The following is a 16,975-nucleotide window of genomic DNA, read 5'->3' as shown; positions in this document are numbered from 1 at the left end:
AAACTATTCTCTTAGTTTGGTTCTGTTACTTTTATTTTTTATTTTCAAATAACCCAAATCGTGCCCATGAAAGTCCAGCAGGAAGAACAGATTTGTCCCCAAGAAGGCAAAGACGTCATTAACTAGGCAACCGTTGGTACAGCCACTCCTCAGCTTCCCCCATCACCCTGGAATACAATGGAGAAACCAGTGGGCAATCCCACAAAAGATGTAAAAATGTACCAATCAGCCCTAGCTCTAGCAGGATGACAGATGGCACATAGCAACACAGTAGAAACAGGAAAACAGGAAGTGATGCCATACGCTCACTGTGTCAGTGGTACCCAGGCTGAAGTGCTGATTGGCTGGTAGGGGAGAATAGGGTTGGTTGTCACACTTAATATATCTCGCCACCAGAGGGTGCTGTCTTCCAAAATTTGGTATGGAAATGTCCAGAATTGGGACTAATTCTCACATAGTCATCTCTGGAGTAGGATAGCTAAACTTGAGGTGAGAGGACTTTTTGTGTTTTTCATGTCAAATTGTAAATATTACTCAGCATCTTTCTTCTCGGTTTTATATAATTCATTTAAAAAAACAACAATTTTGAACCTTAAAACATGTAAAGGAAAAGCTATACTTTAGATTGCTGTTAGCTAGCTAACTTGGTAGCCTTGATGCTAGCAAGAAAATCCAGTTGGGGTCAGTCGTCACATTTTGTTTGGGGTTGGTTGTCACAGCCGTTCAGGGGAGGTATGGCAAAAGTGTTGGATGTGAAACCAGTGCGCACACAAGCCCAGCTTAGTTTGAGTGCACGGACCATCACAGTGAATGCGTGTAGCCTAGTTAAGTAGGCTATTATTGTACGGCCTATTTGTTTTGATCTTTATGTTGCTATTGGCTTATAGGCTGGCCTAAAAATGTTCCTGTTCATGTTCTTTGCTCATTCTGTGTTAAGATGCATTAAGTTATGTTGTTTGTCAACTTGTCAGTGCAATTAAAGTTTCAAATTTGTGCCTCCTTTTTAAGATTTTCCCATTAACCCCTTAAAGCCTGTTGTATCATATTTGATACATACTTTTATGATACCTCTATCTAATCAATATGATCAATAAATTACTACAAAAAATTCTGAATACAATCTGATAAATGATAAAAATGCCCTCAAGTGGATTATCACTTATAAAAACATCTAATGTATCAAATGAGATACAAAAAATATGTATGGTAAATTTTATGGAAACTTGGATTTTTTTGGATTTCAGTAGAAAGTTAAATAAACATTTTTGTTCTAAAAAATGAGAATTTTCTCATTATAATTTGTGTGTTCAGGCTTTAAAGGGTTAAAACAACTTTGTGACAAACAACCCCATAGTGTGTGACAACCATCCCTGTGATGGGGTTGGTTGTCACACAGTGTCAGGGTGTCTTTGATCGCTTATTACCTCTTTCTTTCAATAAGTTTGAAAATGAGGGGGTACACATTTCAAGCCAACACCTTAAGCTTCAATTTAATGTAGGAATGACTAATGATGGATATTTTGATGTAGAGCAATTCACACTAGAGTAAAAAGTGTGACAACCAACCTGGTTCTCCCCTACTGGCAAATTGTGGCACTTTCATTCTGGCAGAGATGGATTCTCAGATTAACGGTCTGCCGTCAGACTGTCTTGGTCCCACAAGCCATTAAGTTTAATAGGAACCTTGCACGTTAAGGCATGCTGACGCAATGAAATTAACGTAACCATCATGACTAGCATTATAGCCGTAATTAATAATGTTGCCTAGAGTTGTTATCATTGTGGGTTATGGTTATATAAATAATATAACACAGTACAATCCAGGCCTGACCTCTTTGTAAAGTCTAAATAAACTTTTTTATGAATTTTTGCTGTACAAATACAGACTGATTGGTTGATTGATTGGGTGCATATATAAAGAATTAGGGCCATTATGAAACACGTATAACTGTAGTTCCTGCACAGCAGCGCATGTTTAGTCCCATTGTCTTTGTAAAAACATCACCAGTGATCTTTGCAATCCAGTTAGCATTATTTTGAAATGCAGGGTAATATCATCAATCATCCTTGTTTTTCCACAGTTGATATATTACCCAGCAGTCTGATGAAACCATTTGTATCCAAGGGGATACTTTAGCTTGGCAAGACATTTTAGCCTAGAGCGCCCAGCAAGGACTCGCATGAAGTCTGATTCAGGTAATGACTCGTATTTAGTAGTTTGAGGTAGAGCCTGCCAAATCATTACAAATAATGATAATAAATGACTTAATCTAGACATGCTCTGTGCTGTTTTTGACAACCTGTGGCACTGAAATAGTATAATTCCTCAACATGGTGAAATCAGTCACTGAGAAGTGATGGGATTTACAGAAAATCCACTTAAACATCAGAATAATGGATTTCATATGCTAGGATGTAGGCTGAACCAGGAGCTCAATAAAGATTGACAGACAGCCTTGAAAGGCTGAACAGTAGCTGCATTGAGGCAATGATTATTTTTGTTTTGCCATGTTTTATACAAATTAAAATTCCTATAGTTACAGAGGAGAATAAATAGACATCTGATAGCTTCTTTTCAGTGCTGCCTGGGGTTGAAAACCTCACTCACTTAAAGATGTGCTAGGCCAGTGGTTCACAACCTTTTTCTCTTAGGGCCGCCTTAACTTGTATCTAAGAAAAGCTAAATCTCCAAGGATCTACTTGGAAAAATTAAAAAGCAATTTTAACAGTTTTCATTTTCAACAACTTGCCAAAAGATTTATGTATAGCCCATCCATTATTACACAGATTTACAAGAACCAAAACTTTGAATGAATTTAGATTCATTCAGGAACACTCATCAGACATTTAACCATTTTATTGCAAAATGGATATGCAGTTTTACTTGACGGTGAAGGCTCTGCTCAAAAGATGCACTCTGGGTTAATCAAGCAGCATGCTTTGACTTTCCAGGGAGTGCAAAACTAGAAACCCCCATATGGATAGATACATTTATTACAATGTGTGTTAAATACAATGAAATTAGTTCAAAAGCAGTTAATCTGTAGCAGCATTAATCTGAATAAGAGGGTGCTACAAGCTCTATGCTATAAAGGAGGAGGCTGGGGTGGAGGAGGTGAAGCTTTGCCAGCAGCAGTGTGGTGCATCAGCATTAATGCAAGCAGGGATTAGTTAGAGGTACGTCATATTTAAATGCATCACTGTGTTGAGAAAAAAAGCGGAGATATTTGGGATCAGTTGGCCGTCAGCTGATCAAGTATGGGCGTATGACTTTGAGGCCCTGCATGAACTAACACTGAGATTTATTTAAAAAGTCAAAAATAGCCGATTACGTAGAAGAAAATCCAACCAGATGAAGCCGTTTTGCTTGCACATGTTCTGTAGTTTAGGGCCAAATAAAATGATTCTTTCTACAGAGAGTAATCAATTAGTAAAAGGTTGTGATTTTAACCCCTGAATCATCACATTATCATTATTATCTGGACTAAGAAGGTACTTTTCTATAAAGTGGAGGTACCCAACCAATATTTTTATCTTGGTTTTTGAAAATGTTTGACTCAACCCTGAAATGAACAGGTTTTTTCCTTAATAATTAATGACTTATATTCTCAAAAGAATCTTTTTTTTTTCGTATTTTAGGGTGGCAGGAGTTCACCACCCTACATTGTGATTTTATTAAAATAAATATATTTGCTTATCTATTTTTGACACAGTCAGATAAGATGGGGCCAAGTGCCACCCTGAGATCTTTGGCGCCCCCAAAGATCAGTGTACAGGTCTGGAGCCACTGAACAAGATCACTACACTAGGTTTTCCTGACTGGTCATTGAGTAGCCTTTTTAAGAATTGTTGCAAAATTAGAGATGGGGAAACCTCATTTGTTGGACAAATGGCAAATGGAAATTTGAGGAAAAGAAGCTGTTTTTGTAACCAGGATCAAGGTGAGGGAGTTATGGTGGTTAAGGAAACCAGGGACTGACAATTTTAGGACTGAAGGGGCAGTTTGGATGGAGAACAGGGGCTATACTACTAGCAAAAAGGGGGGTCTTGATTATTAACTGAAGAACTAAAGGTAGCTGCTAAGTGTCCCCACACTGGTGAAACAACCCACCCAATACACATGAAAATAGAGAACCACTTGTAATTGGGCTAAATGACAGCATTACAATAGCACTGTTTACATGCTCATGCTAAGCAGGTATTATGTTGTATGCTAATGTTTACCACCATAGTTGAGCACTTAACCATGCTAATTAGCATGCAAAGATTTAAAGTTAGGGTTGTTGTGAGTGTTTATGGTTCCCATGTATGTGATCATCAACAGGAGTATTTGGAAAACTGAAGTCTTGCCCCGATGATGGCGCTAGAATTTGGATTTATAGATCATGAACATTACTAATATATCTGGATAGCTGATGTGAATATTTGCACCAAATTTGGCAACAATCTACGCAATAGTTTTTGAGAATGCATCCTCTTGCGACCATAAATATCTCCAGAAGTTTTCATGTGATAACCTCCAGTACCTTTTCAGATATTTTAACGTGGTCCACAATGGCGAACCAAACCGTCTGACCTTTTAGTCACCAAGCTGCAATCTCTAAAATAAAAGCTTGTCATCAAATTCCACTGCCAAGTCTATATTGTACTTTAAAATGGTATAAGTGGAGTTCTGAAACCGCAGCTTCACAACCCAGTCCCCACCTAGGTGACAATTTCCTGTATTTTACAGCACTTTTATTGCAGCCCCTATTGTCCCAGAGGTGTGTAGGTAACACCCTGTGGTGGTTAGCAAATCCCAGTCATAGGTTTTATGGCCCGAAACTTGAATCACACTCTGTCTGGAAGTGGCAGGGAGAGTTAACACCGAACTGGTGAGATCACTGAGGGATACTTCCTCGGATCTGAGTCACAGTAGACTGAGCTGGTGGGCTGACAGAGAGGGTTGAAGATACATCCCCTGGTACCAATGGCTACTGAAAGGGGTACACTGGTGCGAATTGGGCTTAATAAGACATGATGGAGCTGATCGTCTTTTTGTGAACAGATTTGAGCTAGCTTGTCAGGCAGTGTGAATGTGGACCTTATAAATGGCACATTGCCCCCAGAGAAATTTTTCCATACAACTCTTACTCATTTGGAAATGGGGTCAGTGTTCATAGGATAACAGAGTTTAACTTCCACATCTGAGATCTCCAATTTGAGATTCGAAGTCTTTAATTTGAAAGCCTTGGCTAACCATGTTTTAAGACTTTCTTGTGGCTTAAGAGTGTGCTTTCACTTGATTTGTACAGTTTTTTTTATGGCTTTTGAGAAAAACTATCAAGTTTTTCCTTTACTACTTTTTTAGTCTTGGCACAGTTTGTTTCATGCATTCTGACTAAGTTTGAGTTCCAACTATCTTGTAACCAGATGGCACCCTTACTGGAGTGTTTGTTAAATTGCAATCAAATATAGTGCCTATAAAAAGTATTTAACCCCTTCAATGTTTGACCATTTATTGATTATATAAATCAATCACGGTCAAACTTGACCCTAAAAAATGACCAAAAAACCCTCGAATCTCAAAGAAAAAAAACAGATTTCCTCAAAGTAATGTCTTTAAATACAATCATGTAAGAAAATTCAGTCATTAGATAAATAATTATCCTTTCAAAACAGTATTTAGTAGATGCACCTTTGGTTGCAGTCATGACAGCCAGTCTGGCCACTCCAGAGCATTCACCTTGTTGTCTTTAAACCATATCTGTGTCGCTTTCACTCTGGACTTCAGGTCATTGCAAAATAAATCTTCTCCCAAGCTGTAGTTCTGTTGCGGACTGAATAAGATTGTCCTCCAGGATTTGCCTCTTTCATTTTACCCTCCACCTTTACAAGCCTTCCAGGGCCTGCTGCTCAGAAGCATCCCCACAGCATGATGCTGCCACCATCATGCTTCACAGTGGGGATGGTGTGTTTGTGATGATGTGCAGGGTTGGTTGTCAAACATAGCGTCTCATCTGATGGCCAAAAAGCACCATTCTCATTTCATCAGATAAAAGAACTTCAGTCCACTCGAGCACGGAGTCTCCCACGTTTTCTCCAAATTGTTTGGAATGCTCTTTTGTCTTCATGGTGTAATGGTAGCCAGGAATACTGACCAGTGACTGGACAGATGTCCCCCTTTGAAGGGGGTGAATACTTATGCAATCACTTATTTTACGTTACATATTATTGTTTAATTGACATAACTTTGTAGAAATCTGTTCACTTTCACTTTGACATTAAAGATGTTTGTTGTTTTTCTTGCTGGATAGCTCAGTGATTTACACTGTTGACTGTGGTATGGGAGATTGGGGGTTCAAACCCTAGTCAGAGCACTAGTGTCCAGTGTGGGCCATTGGGCAAAGTCCTCAGCGTCAGGAATACCTGTCCCAGATGTAAGTTCCTTTGGATAAAAGCTTCTGCTAAATGACGCTGTAACATATAGCTCATGATTGATTTATAAATACAAAAATGATTAAACATTCCTTTTACAGGCACTGTGTATGGACTTCAGTCTTAAAGTTACTCAGCTTAAGGTAAACTTTTCTTCAGCGAGCTACTCTAACATCAGGAACAATCTTCATGTTCTGTTTGGCTCTTTCAACCAACTGTCCTCCAACAAGTCATGACATGTCACTATCCTTGTTGATTTTCGTTTTAAACAACCAGAACGACATGTCCCCTGATATTTGCATTTAAAGGGATCTGTTAAACTCCCTCATGCCCCCTGGGGATGAAACACAGTGCTTGTTGTAGAATCCAGGTGTCAATGACTATCATAAATGAAAATGAAGCACAGCACTATGGAAATGAGCGTGTCTACTCAGCACAATAGAGGTTAAGAAAAGGCCGGTTGATTTCTGTTCCAATAGATAAATGAAATGTGCAGCCAGGAGAAGTGAATAAGTGTGCCTGGCATGTGTAAGAGTGTGTTTTTGTGTGTAGCCAAGATTTGGTCTTAGGTTTCAAGTAAAGGAAAAAGTCAGTAGATCTTGTCTGAACCCCCACGTCCGAGCTTTTGCCAAGGAAAGAAAACTCTGCTCAGAAAGTCCTCTGAGAGACGTGATCAAAAGGTCTCAGTCCAAATTGCTTCTGACTTGCCTGGGTTAAAGCTTAGACTGATATTGTAAAGGAATGCTGGATATCAGCCAAAAGTGCTTTCTTGAAATAAGCAGAATTTGAGTTTAAGGTCAGTATGTTTTTCACTCTTACAGAACTGTGGTTGGATCAGTCCGTCTTGCTGTGTCAAATTTGAACTGGCAAGTAAAGTTTCCACCATCATAACAAATCTAAAACTGAACCAGATCTTCGGGGAGCTTTGCAGTTGTGCTCCATGTTTGCATTGTGTTATATTTGTTCCAACAGGGCTCAAAGGTCACTGCATAAACCCTCCATTTGTTAGTTCCTCAGACATGTGAATGAGACCAGGCTGATTGTCTTTTCAGAGTATGCCTAATGGGAAAATGTTTGTCAAATAATGGAGGAGACCCATTTAAATTTTGATTAATGATAGAAAAGAGGGGCACAATTTTCCTGTTAAATGTTTTTGGTGGAAAAGAAATGAGCGTACACCCTCTACACCAAGCATACAGCTGCATTTTAGATACTTCCTGCCCTGCTGACCTCTTTGCTTTCTTAAGAAAGAAGCATCGGAGACGGCAAGGTCAACTCTCCTCTTGTGTTCCTCTAAAGACCCATGGCTCTTTGGCCTGAAGCCCAGGCCAAGTTTGAAGGGCCAATATCTGCCTATTGTCTGTGACTAAGCCTCTCATCCTCTGACATGGAAAAACAAGCCTAGCAAATAGTGACATGAGGCTAGAATTGGCAAAAATGGGCATAAAGGTGGGGAAAAGGGGTTAAGATTGGCAAAATGGGTGTGAAAGAGCAACAACAGGCAGAAAGTGGCAAAAATCGGTAAAAATGGCAAAAATTGGCATAGCAAATAGGGAAATGCAGTTAAACGTGGCTACATTGGCATAGAAAAGTGGTGGAAAGGGTTAAAAAGTGGCAGAAAGTGTTGGAAAAGGTAGTGAAATGGGATTGTAAAAGTAGCAAAAATGGGTTAAAATTGGCATAAATGGGCAAAAAACTGGTAGACAGTGTGTAAAAGTGGCAAAATGGGAGGAAAAAGTGGTGAAAAGCAGTTAATAGTTTCAACTATTATTGTTATTATTGGTCAACAGAGGCAACAAACAGCTGAAAGTGGAATAGATGGGTTTGAAGTATCAAAAAATGGGTAGAAAGGTGGTTAAATGGGATTTTTAAAGTAGGAAAAATAGGTATAAAATGGCAAAATTTGATAAAAGTAGCAAAAAGCAGAATAGAAAAAGGTGCAATGCGATTGAAATTTGCAAAAGGGTGGAGAAAAGTGGTGAAAAGGGGTAAACAGAAACTACAACTACAGGTGTAAAGTGGCAAAAATGGGTTCAAAGTAACAAAACGGTCAGAAAAAGTGTTGAAAAGGTTTTATAAGTGGCTTTAAAGCTGCAGAAATTGATGGGAAAGGTGGTTAAATGGTTGTTTTTTTTTAATGCCATAAAAGGGGTTTAAAAGTGGCAAAAATATGATAAAAGTTGCAAAATTGGGCAAAGCAAATGGTGAAATGTGGTGAAAAGGCATTAATATAGACAGTTATTGGTCAAAAGAGGCAATGATGGAATAGCAAATAGTGAAATGTGGTTAAAATTGGCAACATGGGTGTAAAAGTGGAGAAAAGTCAATACTGATGCTAATACTGGACCATCAGAGGCAACAATAGGTGGAAAAAGGAAACAAAGGATTAAACGTGGCAAATATGGGCACAAAAAGTGGTGGACAGTGTAAAAGTGGCAAAATGGGTGGAAAAGTGAAAAGAACGTGAGAAGTTTACAGAACTACAAATTTCGTCCATGTCTTTATTGTTTGATGTATGACCAGTTAGCTGTTTGCTAACTTGTTTGCACAGTCAAATAGAAAAAAGGCGTTTGGTTCAGTGTTTGACCAAGAGGTTGATGAGCACAAATGCTAAGGATGGTAGAAGTCAAACTGTCGTACGCCTTCAGATAGGGATAGATAGGGATAGCATGCATTAATATGTATTAAAGAGAGAAAGACAATGACAGTACTGCAAGTTTTGTCTGCCTTCATCGATACAGTTAATTGAAATGGGCTACAACTCACTGAAAGGTGACATATCGCCACCTTCAGTAGTGGAGGGAGAAACGCTCCAGTTGTTACACTGATGATCCTGCTTGGATAAGCAATGGTCCATCTTAATTGCCAAATTAAGTTTTAAATGTAGCTTGACTTCAGCTCCAGAATCAGTCTTACCAACCAAGTTTTTTGCTCTAAATGTAGGAATCAAACATCAGGTACAAAAATAAAAACTGGAAATTGGATATAAATGTTAAACTTAACTTTGCATTTAAACTTACTGAGTATCATCACCTTTGGTGGAACTTTACGGATGGCTCTTCAAAAAATAGCAAGCAGTCATCAACAAATATGAGCTTAACTTTAGGATCAAAAGGTATCAAAACACTGTGGTACTTTTGGAAAGACATATGCCAACTTGAACTGAATATACTGATTTTCTTGGCGACTTAGTACGACAGTGTGTCAGACTCTAAGTTAACAAAGTTATCCTCTTTAATTAAAGATTACAAAAGTACAACATAAGCCTTGATTTGGAGATTTCTTTTTGTACAATCCAAAAGTATGTAAGTTTGCACTGACTCTCCTTTTGGCTTTGTTTTGGGTCACTACCGACTCCTGAGAATACACTGGTCTTTGAAGAGGCTAGCTTCCATGCTAATGTTGCAAGCATTCATACCAAGTTTTAAAACTTTCTGCCAATGACCAAAAAAGAGACAGGCGCTGCTTTTGTGTAAATATTTGCTCCTGTTGTGACCAAAAATGATACAAATGGGAGCCCAGTAGCTGAACCAAAGCAGTAGCACTAGCCATGAATGAAAAGAGTGAGCTGGAGGACAGGACCAAACTCAAAACTGTTGACTTGAGAGGAATCAGTCTGTGTTGGCCCTTAGTTTCTCTCTGAGTTCTTCCTATAGATCTTTCTGAAATTAAACTCCCCATGTTTTAAAGTTATCTGGGTTAAATATTGACCATCCTTCCTCAAGTCAGCCTCATCCATCTCCAGAAGTTCTCACGCGGAGGATCCGTCTGCTCGCCCTGTCACTGATAAAGCCGCCCCCTTCCTATTTTGGAGGCTTGAATGACCGAGAGAAGAGGGGTCCCCTGTCCTCATCTCTCACTTCAGCCAATCACAATGGCATTATTGTCAGCGAGCACTTCACTACAGGAAACTCCTGACAATGTGGCAGAGGAAGAAGTGATGACTTTTCCCCCTAAAATTAGCCACCCTCCATGAGAAAAGGGCTTACAGTCCTTCATATGTTGTGGAACTTCATTACAGTTTAGGCAAGCTGTGCAGCATCCGTCATTTTGAAAGACTGCAAATTAGCAACGGCTTCATTTAGGAGGCTAAAATGACAAATGAGTTTACTCAATTGTCCAGCAGACAAAGACACCCTCTCCCATGACAACACCACAGTGTGCTTTGGGAGACGGGAAGCGAAGCTGTTTGTCTCTTGCTTAGATACCTGCTGTAAACGTCTAATGACAAGCTTTGAAAAGAAAGATAAAGTTGGACATTCAGCACACTGCACAGGCTTCTTTCCTGGCAGTTATTCAAAATCCACAAAGAGGAGTTTGGCAGTCCAGTCAGAGGGTTAACCTTTCAGGAAGGCCGTAAGTTCTTCCAGTAGTCTTGGCGCAACTCTGCAAAACATCTCCACTGTTTCCAGAGATACAAATCTAGATATGCATCCTTAAAGCTCTGGGATTTGTATTTCAGGCAGATGGATAGTGAGGAGAACCTTTATCTCTGCGACAGACGAAATGATAGAAACAGACAAAGAGTGGGTGAGGAATGCCCTTGCGTGAATAGAAGACATGTCAGAGGATGAGAGGCTTTATCCCAGACAATAGGCAGATATTGGCCCTTCAAACTTGGCCTGGGCTTCAGGCCAAAGAGCCATGGGTCTTTGGAGGAACACAAGAGGAGAGTTGACCTTGCCGTCTCCGATGCTTCTATCTTAAGAAAGCAAAGAGGTCAGCAGTGCAGAAACTATCTGAAATGCAGCTGTATACTTGGTGTACAACACGTACGCTCATTTCTTTTCCACCAAAAAATTTAACAGGAAAACAGTTTTCCTCTTTTTTAATTCTATATTACCACTTCTAATCACATTTCACCATTTGCTATGCCCAGTTTTGCCACTTTTATCATGCTTTTGCCACACATAACCCATTTTTGCTACTTTAAAAATCACATTTCAACACTTTTTTTACTAATTGTGTGGCCACTGTAGGGCATGCCCAGAATGCCTAGTCCAGTGTGGTGGACTAGATGTTTTTACATGCAAAAGGAAATCAGTCCTAATTGAGTTACCAAGGTAATGTTTCCATGCATTTTAGAGGTCCAGTTTTTGTTGAACTAACTCAGTAATTTAAACTGCACCTAAATGCTTTGACTATGAACCAGTGATGGCAATGGAGGCCATGACAAGTATTGCATTACTGATTGAAATTTGTCCTGGAAAGAGTAAAAGAGCTGGGAAACTGGTGACACTTACTACTCCAGATTTCTGTGATTTGAAGGAAGGCAACCTTTAGTTCTACTTGTAAAATCAGAGTTTGAGATTGACTTCTGCAGACCCAGATATCAGAAAAGACAGACAAGAGAAAACGTGTTTGTGAGGCGATGTCATCTCCTGCTCTTGAATCCTCCCTCAGACCTGGGGGTGGGCTTGAAGGGCCTGATGTCACTCTGGCGGAGGACGGGGTGTCGAGATAGGTGGGGTGTTGACTCTGAAGAGTGTGTGATTGAAGTGTGGTGGCAGGGGATTTGCTCTGGAGGGAAGGAATGAGGGAGGGGCCGACTGCTCCACACATACAACCACTCAATCCCACACACTCACAGGCATCAGAGACACTCCAGATAGAGACGTCACCTCTCTGCCCTCCTCTCGTTCACTCTTTGGACCTTGAAATTTTAGATCTGCAGATTGTTTGCATCTTTTTTCGGGCTTTTCTTGCAGTTGGCTTTCAAAAAAACTGAGACGTTGAGGGGAATACTCCCTGGATGAATGGGATCTGGGTCTGATTAAAGCTTGGATCCTTTTAGTTTGATGCTGCAGACATGTAGCCAAAACTTGAGTGCTGCGTGACCCGGAGACTGTGGATGTGAATAAGAGCTTTATGAGAAAGAGGGAAGAGCGATGCTTCTCCTAGAGGTAAGAGGAAAATACATGACTACACTTCCTTAAAGCTGCATGCAGTAGAATCTGGAAGAACTATACCCCCTTGGATGTTTTACCTTCCTATTGGTTTTATAAATCAATCATGATCAATATAATTTGGCTTTTTTGACAAAAAATACAATTTTTAATGTCAGAGTAAAAACTGATTTCTACAAAGTAATGTCAAATAAAGATATGTGGACAGCCCTTTACAAGCCCAGCCATAAGTTCTCTATTAAATTGAGGTCTTGGCATTCATTTTACCTTGTACCTTTACAAGCCCTCCAGTATTGGCTGAGAAGCATCCCCACAGCATGATGCTGCCACCACTGTGGTTCATAGTGGGGATGGTGTGTTTTTTGTGATGTGCAGTGTTTGCCGTCTTGTCTGATGGCCAGAAAGCACCATTTTGGAGTGTTCTTTTGTCTTCAGGGTGTAATGGTAGACAGGAATACTTGTTACTTTTTTGGAAATATGTTTTCACTTTGACATTAAAGAGGTTTTTTTGGTCAAAAAAGCCAAATTATATTGACCATGATTGATCTGTATAATCAATAGAAGGGTATAACATCCACTGGGTTGAATACTTTTTAAAGGCAGAGTATGTAGAGGCTGTTTTTGTGTGGTCTCACTCCAGCTGTGTTAAATCTCTCGTGCGCCCCTTGACACCCATTTGGCCTTAGAACAACACTCTTCACCGGTCAAAGAGCGATGACTTTGGCCTCTGAACTTTGCAATTTAACGGTTTTTCTACACTAAATCCCTTGAAGTTTAGAAAAATTAGTTTCTGGACTGTTTTGGTTTCAATTTCACTAAATCTGCTCCACCATCTCAATACAAGAGAATCTGACTCTGTCTGCAAATCTGCAAGGGTTAAACTCAGTAAATTCGGAAGTTACGTCTGCAACGCTTGCCTTCTTTTGAAAATAACCCGTGTTTGACTTAGTAATTCCTCTGTGAAGGAGAGTCTCAGACCGTTAGCTCGCTACATCAGGCCTGTGTTTACACAGACCCAGTGTTGTGACTCCTTAAATGCCTTTTTCAAAAAAGTTTCCCTCTTTAACCCCGTTAACCTCCGCCTGTCACTTCTCCTCTGCAGCCTGGGTTTAAAGGAGGAATGGTTGGACGTTTTGTTTTTGTTTTGGACAAAGACGGCCATTGTGTTATCGCCAACAGGTGACATGGTGTAATGTGAGTTGATGTGTACGTTGGCTCAGGAATTCACAGTCACCTTTTCCCTGGTTGCTGTTGGGATGCAGGGGAATTTAAAGGCAGAGTGGACTGATTTAAGAACTTTGTCAGGCAGAAATTCATGATTTTTACTTGTTTTGTGTCGTCAGGAAGCCTATTTGATGATTTGTTTGTCATTGCTGGTGGTAAAAGTTATTAATTCTTTTATTTTGGAGGGAATTTGATTCAAAAGATCCTCTTTTCAACAGATTTCTTGTTTTGTTTTCATAAACTGATTAAACAACAACATTTCCATTAGAAAAGCAGTCCTACAATCACAACAGGCAGCTTCTGAATCAAATTCCTGGTCAAACGTTATTTTGGACCCCCAAAAAGGCTTAATTTAAAAAACTTATTTTGAACCTCTCAGTAAACCAATCCATCAGCCACATTTTAAAAAGTCAAAATAACCTTAAGAGGGATTGCCTCGATGAAACAAAGCTGCTAAACTCTCACACAATCATTGTGGCTCAAATTGTGGAGAAAAAAGCCGTTATCTGCTTGCATCACTTTCTGGTCTTAACCTGGTTAGACAAGCTCAAACCAAACAGATAAATAAAAGCTTCTGAGTGATAACATTATCTATCCCACCATAAAACCTGATAGATTAGTCCCAGAAGAACAAAGCAGCAGTCACATACTGCTCTGTTCTGTGATAAGAGCGTTGCTCTGACTGTTAACATTTCTAATCTGGTTAATTTGGTGTTTTGAGGCCCTGGGCTTCCTCCAACTGTATGCTAATCATGGGAATGCTAATATGCTCTTGTTTTGGGGCTGCTGACCTGATGCTTGAGGCTTTTTAGGGAGGCAGAGGTGACATTTCTACGAGTCACAACCACAGCATTTGAAGAGGGGAAGTTTGACTTTTTTCAACAGATTTATTTTATTTATATAATATTTAAGTATTTTTAGTATGAGGGCTGAACGATTTTGGAAAAACACTGAAAAGCTACTATTTTGACTGATACTTCAAATTCAGTAATGTGGTATAGAGCAACAATTTTTACATCAGTATTTTTTTAATTGGAAAAACTTTAAATTGTTACAGTCTGGGTGTAAGAGGCCAAAAATAGATGTCATACATAGAAGTAAAAGATAAAGATATACATTACTTTTTTTTTCACTTTTTTACATAAAAAAAACAATCTTAACCATAGATATCAAGTATTGCCTAATTTTTAGGAATTTAACCTTTTAAATGCCAGTTTCAGTGCAAAAAAAATAGATTTATTTAGGGTAAAGAAACAAAATATGAAACATTTTATATATACTAAATGCAGATTGGATTTCCTTAAGAGGATTATCACAGCCGTGAATATGTAAATAATTAGCAACAACTTTTATGATTAAAGAAATGTTACACTGAGAGTGGCCAAAAACAGGATGCCAGACATAAATACCAGTAAATAAAAAACTTTTACACTCAACTATTTCAATCTTTTTGAATTTGATTTTTTCAATCAGGTTAAGACATTATCACACATATCAAAAATTGTTTTTCTTTTAGAGATTTAGCCCTTTCAATGCCAGTCTCAGTGCAACAAAAACCTATTTTTTGAAGAATTAAAAACACAATATGTTAAATATTTTTCTTACACTACATGCAAATTGAATTTCCTTAAGGCATAGCCTTTTATATGTAAATAAAAAGCAACAACTTTGATTTTTTTTTTATGCATTTCTTTATTGTAAGATTTGAATAAATTGTTACATTCGGGGCATAAGTTTCCAAAAATGGGCATCATGCAGTAAAAAAAAATCATTCAACTTTTGAGAACTTTTTTTTTGTATTACATTTATAAATCAAGCTCAGACTTGATCATTAATATCAAATATTGTTGTTTTTTTTTAGGGAATAACCCTTTAAATGCTGAAGTGCAAAACCTCTGATTTTGTAATATAAAAAAACACAAAATGTTTTTATATACTACACTGGATTTCCTTGAAAGGAATTATCACAACCTTGAATATGTTAATAATGAACAACAACTTTGATTTTTTATGCATTATTATCATACGTAGCTTTGTAATCCATGTAGCTTACACAGCTAATGGAGCTACTTTAAGCGGCTTTATTAATCATTTTGTTGTCAGGTTTTTAACTTTTGGTATCCTAACCTTAACCCTAACTCCGAACAAAAGTTTAATCTGATTTTATTTTGAAAGTTTTATTGAGTATTTCCTCTCTGAGATGTGTGGCGTATCAGATGAACTGTCTGTGAGCGTGGCCATCGTCAGCCAGACTGTGTTGGAGTTTTTTGCTGTAAAGTGAAGCTGTGTAAACAACCTTTACATTTATACAACAGTTTTAACATGAACAAAACACATATTTGCATATCAATTACATCAAATATTAACAATTTCTTTACTTGATATTGGTTGATCATTCTGGTAACTCTTCATTTCACTGCTAATGTGCTGTTAGGACTAATCAGTTATTTCCCTACTGACATAAACAGTGCGTTTAATAGAGGCCTGGCAATGATGATAATCTTTGTCTAAAACATGGGACATAAGTTTACCCACTTTCCTCAGCCAGGTAATTTTCACTCGGTCCCTAAGAACCTGCTTATCACCTGGAACAAGCATAGCTCGATTGCTCTAAAGACACAGTTAACAGTCATAATGTTGGTCAATTGAAGCTGTAACGCCCCTCATAGAGCTGCCTTTGTGTCGAAGATCAAACCTTTAAAGTTTGGAGGGCTTGTGTGAACTTTCTGACTGTTTTCACCCAAACAAGCTCTATTCTGGTAGATATTTGCATGTCAAAGAGGCTGAGCTGAGCAGAACAAGGCAAGTGGCATTTTCAACACTTAAGTGTGTTATCAGGCTGCTGGGATAAGAAGGCTGCTGCTGAAGGTGGCAGACACACACCGACAAGACTGGATAATCCCTATATTTGTCACAGTGCTAGTGTTATCAGCTTTTAAAGACAAGGGAAACATGCAGCTGAGGATGGGTGTTTGCAGACTGTTTTTAAGACTGAATTACCACTTTATGTGTTGTTCTTTTGGAGTGATTTCCAATAAAAGTTCTAAACTGCTGTTCAATCTCTAAGTGGAAGGCACAGCACACGGATAAGTGCGACAGATGTTTGGTGGGGAACAGCTGGAATGTAACAGCATTAACATCCTAAGTTAGAGGAACTGTAAAAAGAAATGCACTCAGTGCACCTTCGCTCAGTTATGCAGTAAAATGATCCAGCAAGGTCTTAAATTTAACACAAAGCCTGCAAACTCACAGAGGTACCCTGTTTCTTTTAAGCAGTATTAGATATGTATTGAACACACGCTGAAGTCATGTGTGGTTGAATAAGTGCCCAAATGGAAAATTCTGCAAGGATATTCCATTATAAATCACCCCAAGTTTGACTTTAGATCCCTTTGAAGGTTGACAAGTGGATTTTTGAAGTCTTTATA

General features: G+C 38.7%; 1 protein-coding gene across 2 annotated transcripts in view; it reads left to right on the top strand.

Annotated features, from left to right (window-relative positions):
- The window catches only part of prickle1b (prickle homolog 1b), a 48,047-nt gene that overhangs the window by 18,329 nt on the left and 12,743 nt on the right, over positions 1-16,975 (top strand). Inside the window, exon 1 of one of the 2 annotated variants that reach the window (XM_041781113.1) lies at positions 12,222-12,320. The exons of the other annotated variant lie outside the window; for it this stretch is intronic. Within the exon in view, the coding sequence (XP_041637047.1) occupies positions 12,306-12,320 (15 nt within the window). The 5' untranslated portion in view covers positions 12,222-12,305. Of the gene's footprint in view, positions 1-12,221; positions 12,321-16,975 lie in introns of those variants that run through there. 2 annotated transcript variants of the gene reach the window in all.

This window comes from Cheilinus undulatus, linkage group 23, assembly GCF_018320785.1.
Source record: "Cheilinus undulatus linkage group 23, ASM1832078v1, whole genome shotgun sequence".
NCBI lineage: Eukaryota > Metazoa > Chordata > Actinopteri > Labriformes > Labridae > Cheilinus > Cheilinus undulatus.
Note: the sequence above shows the minus strand (reverse complement) of the source record. Positions and strands in the feature narration are given on the sequence as shown.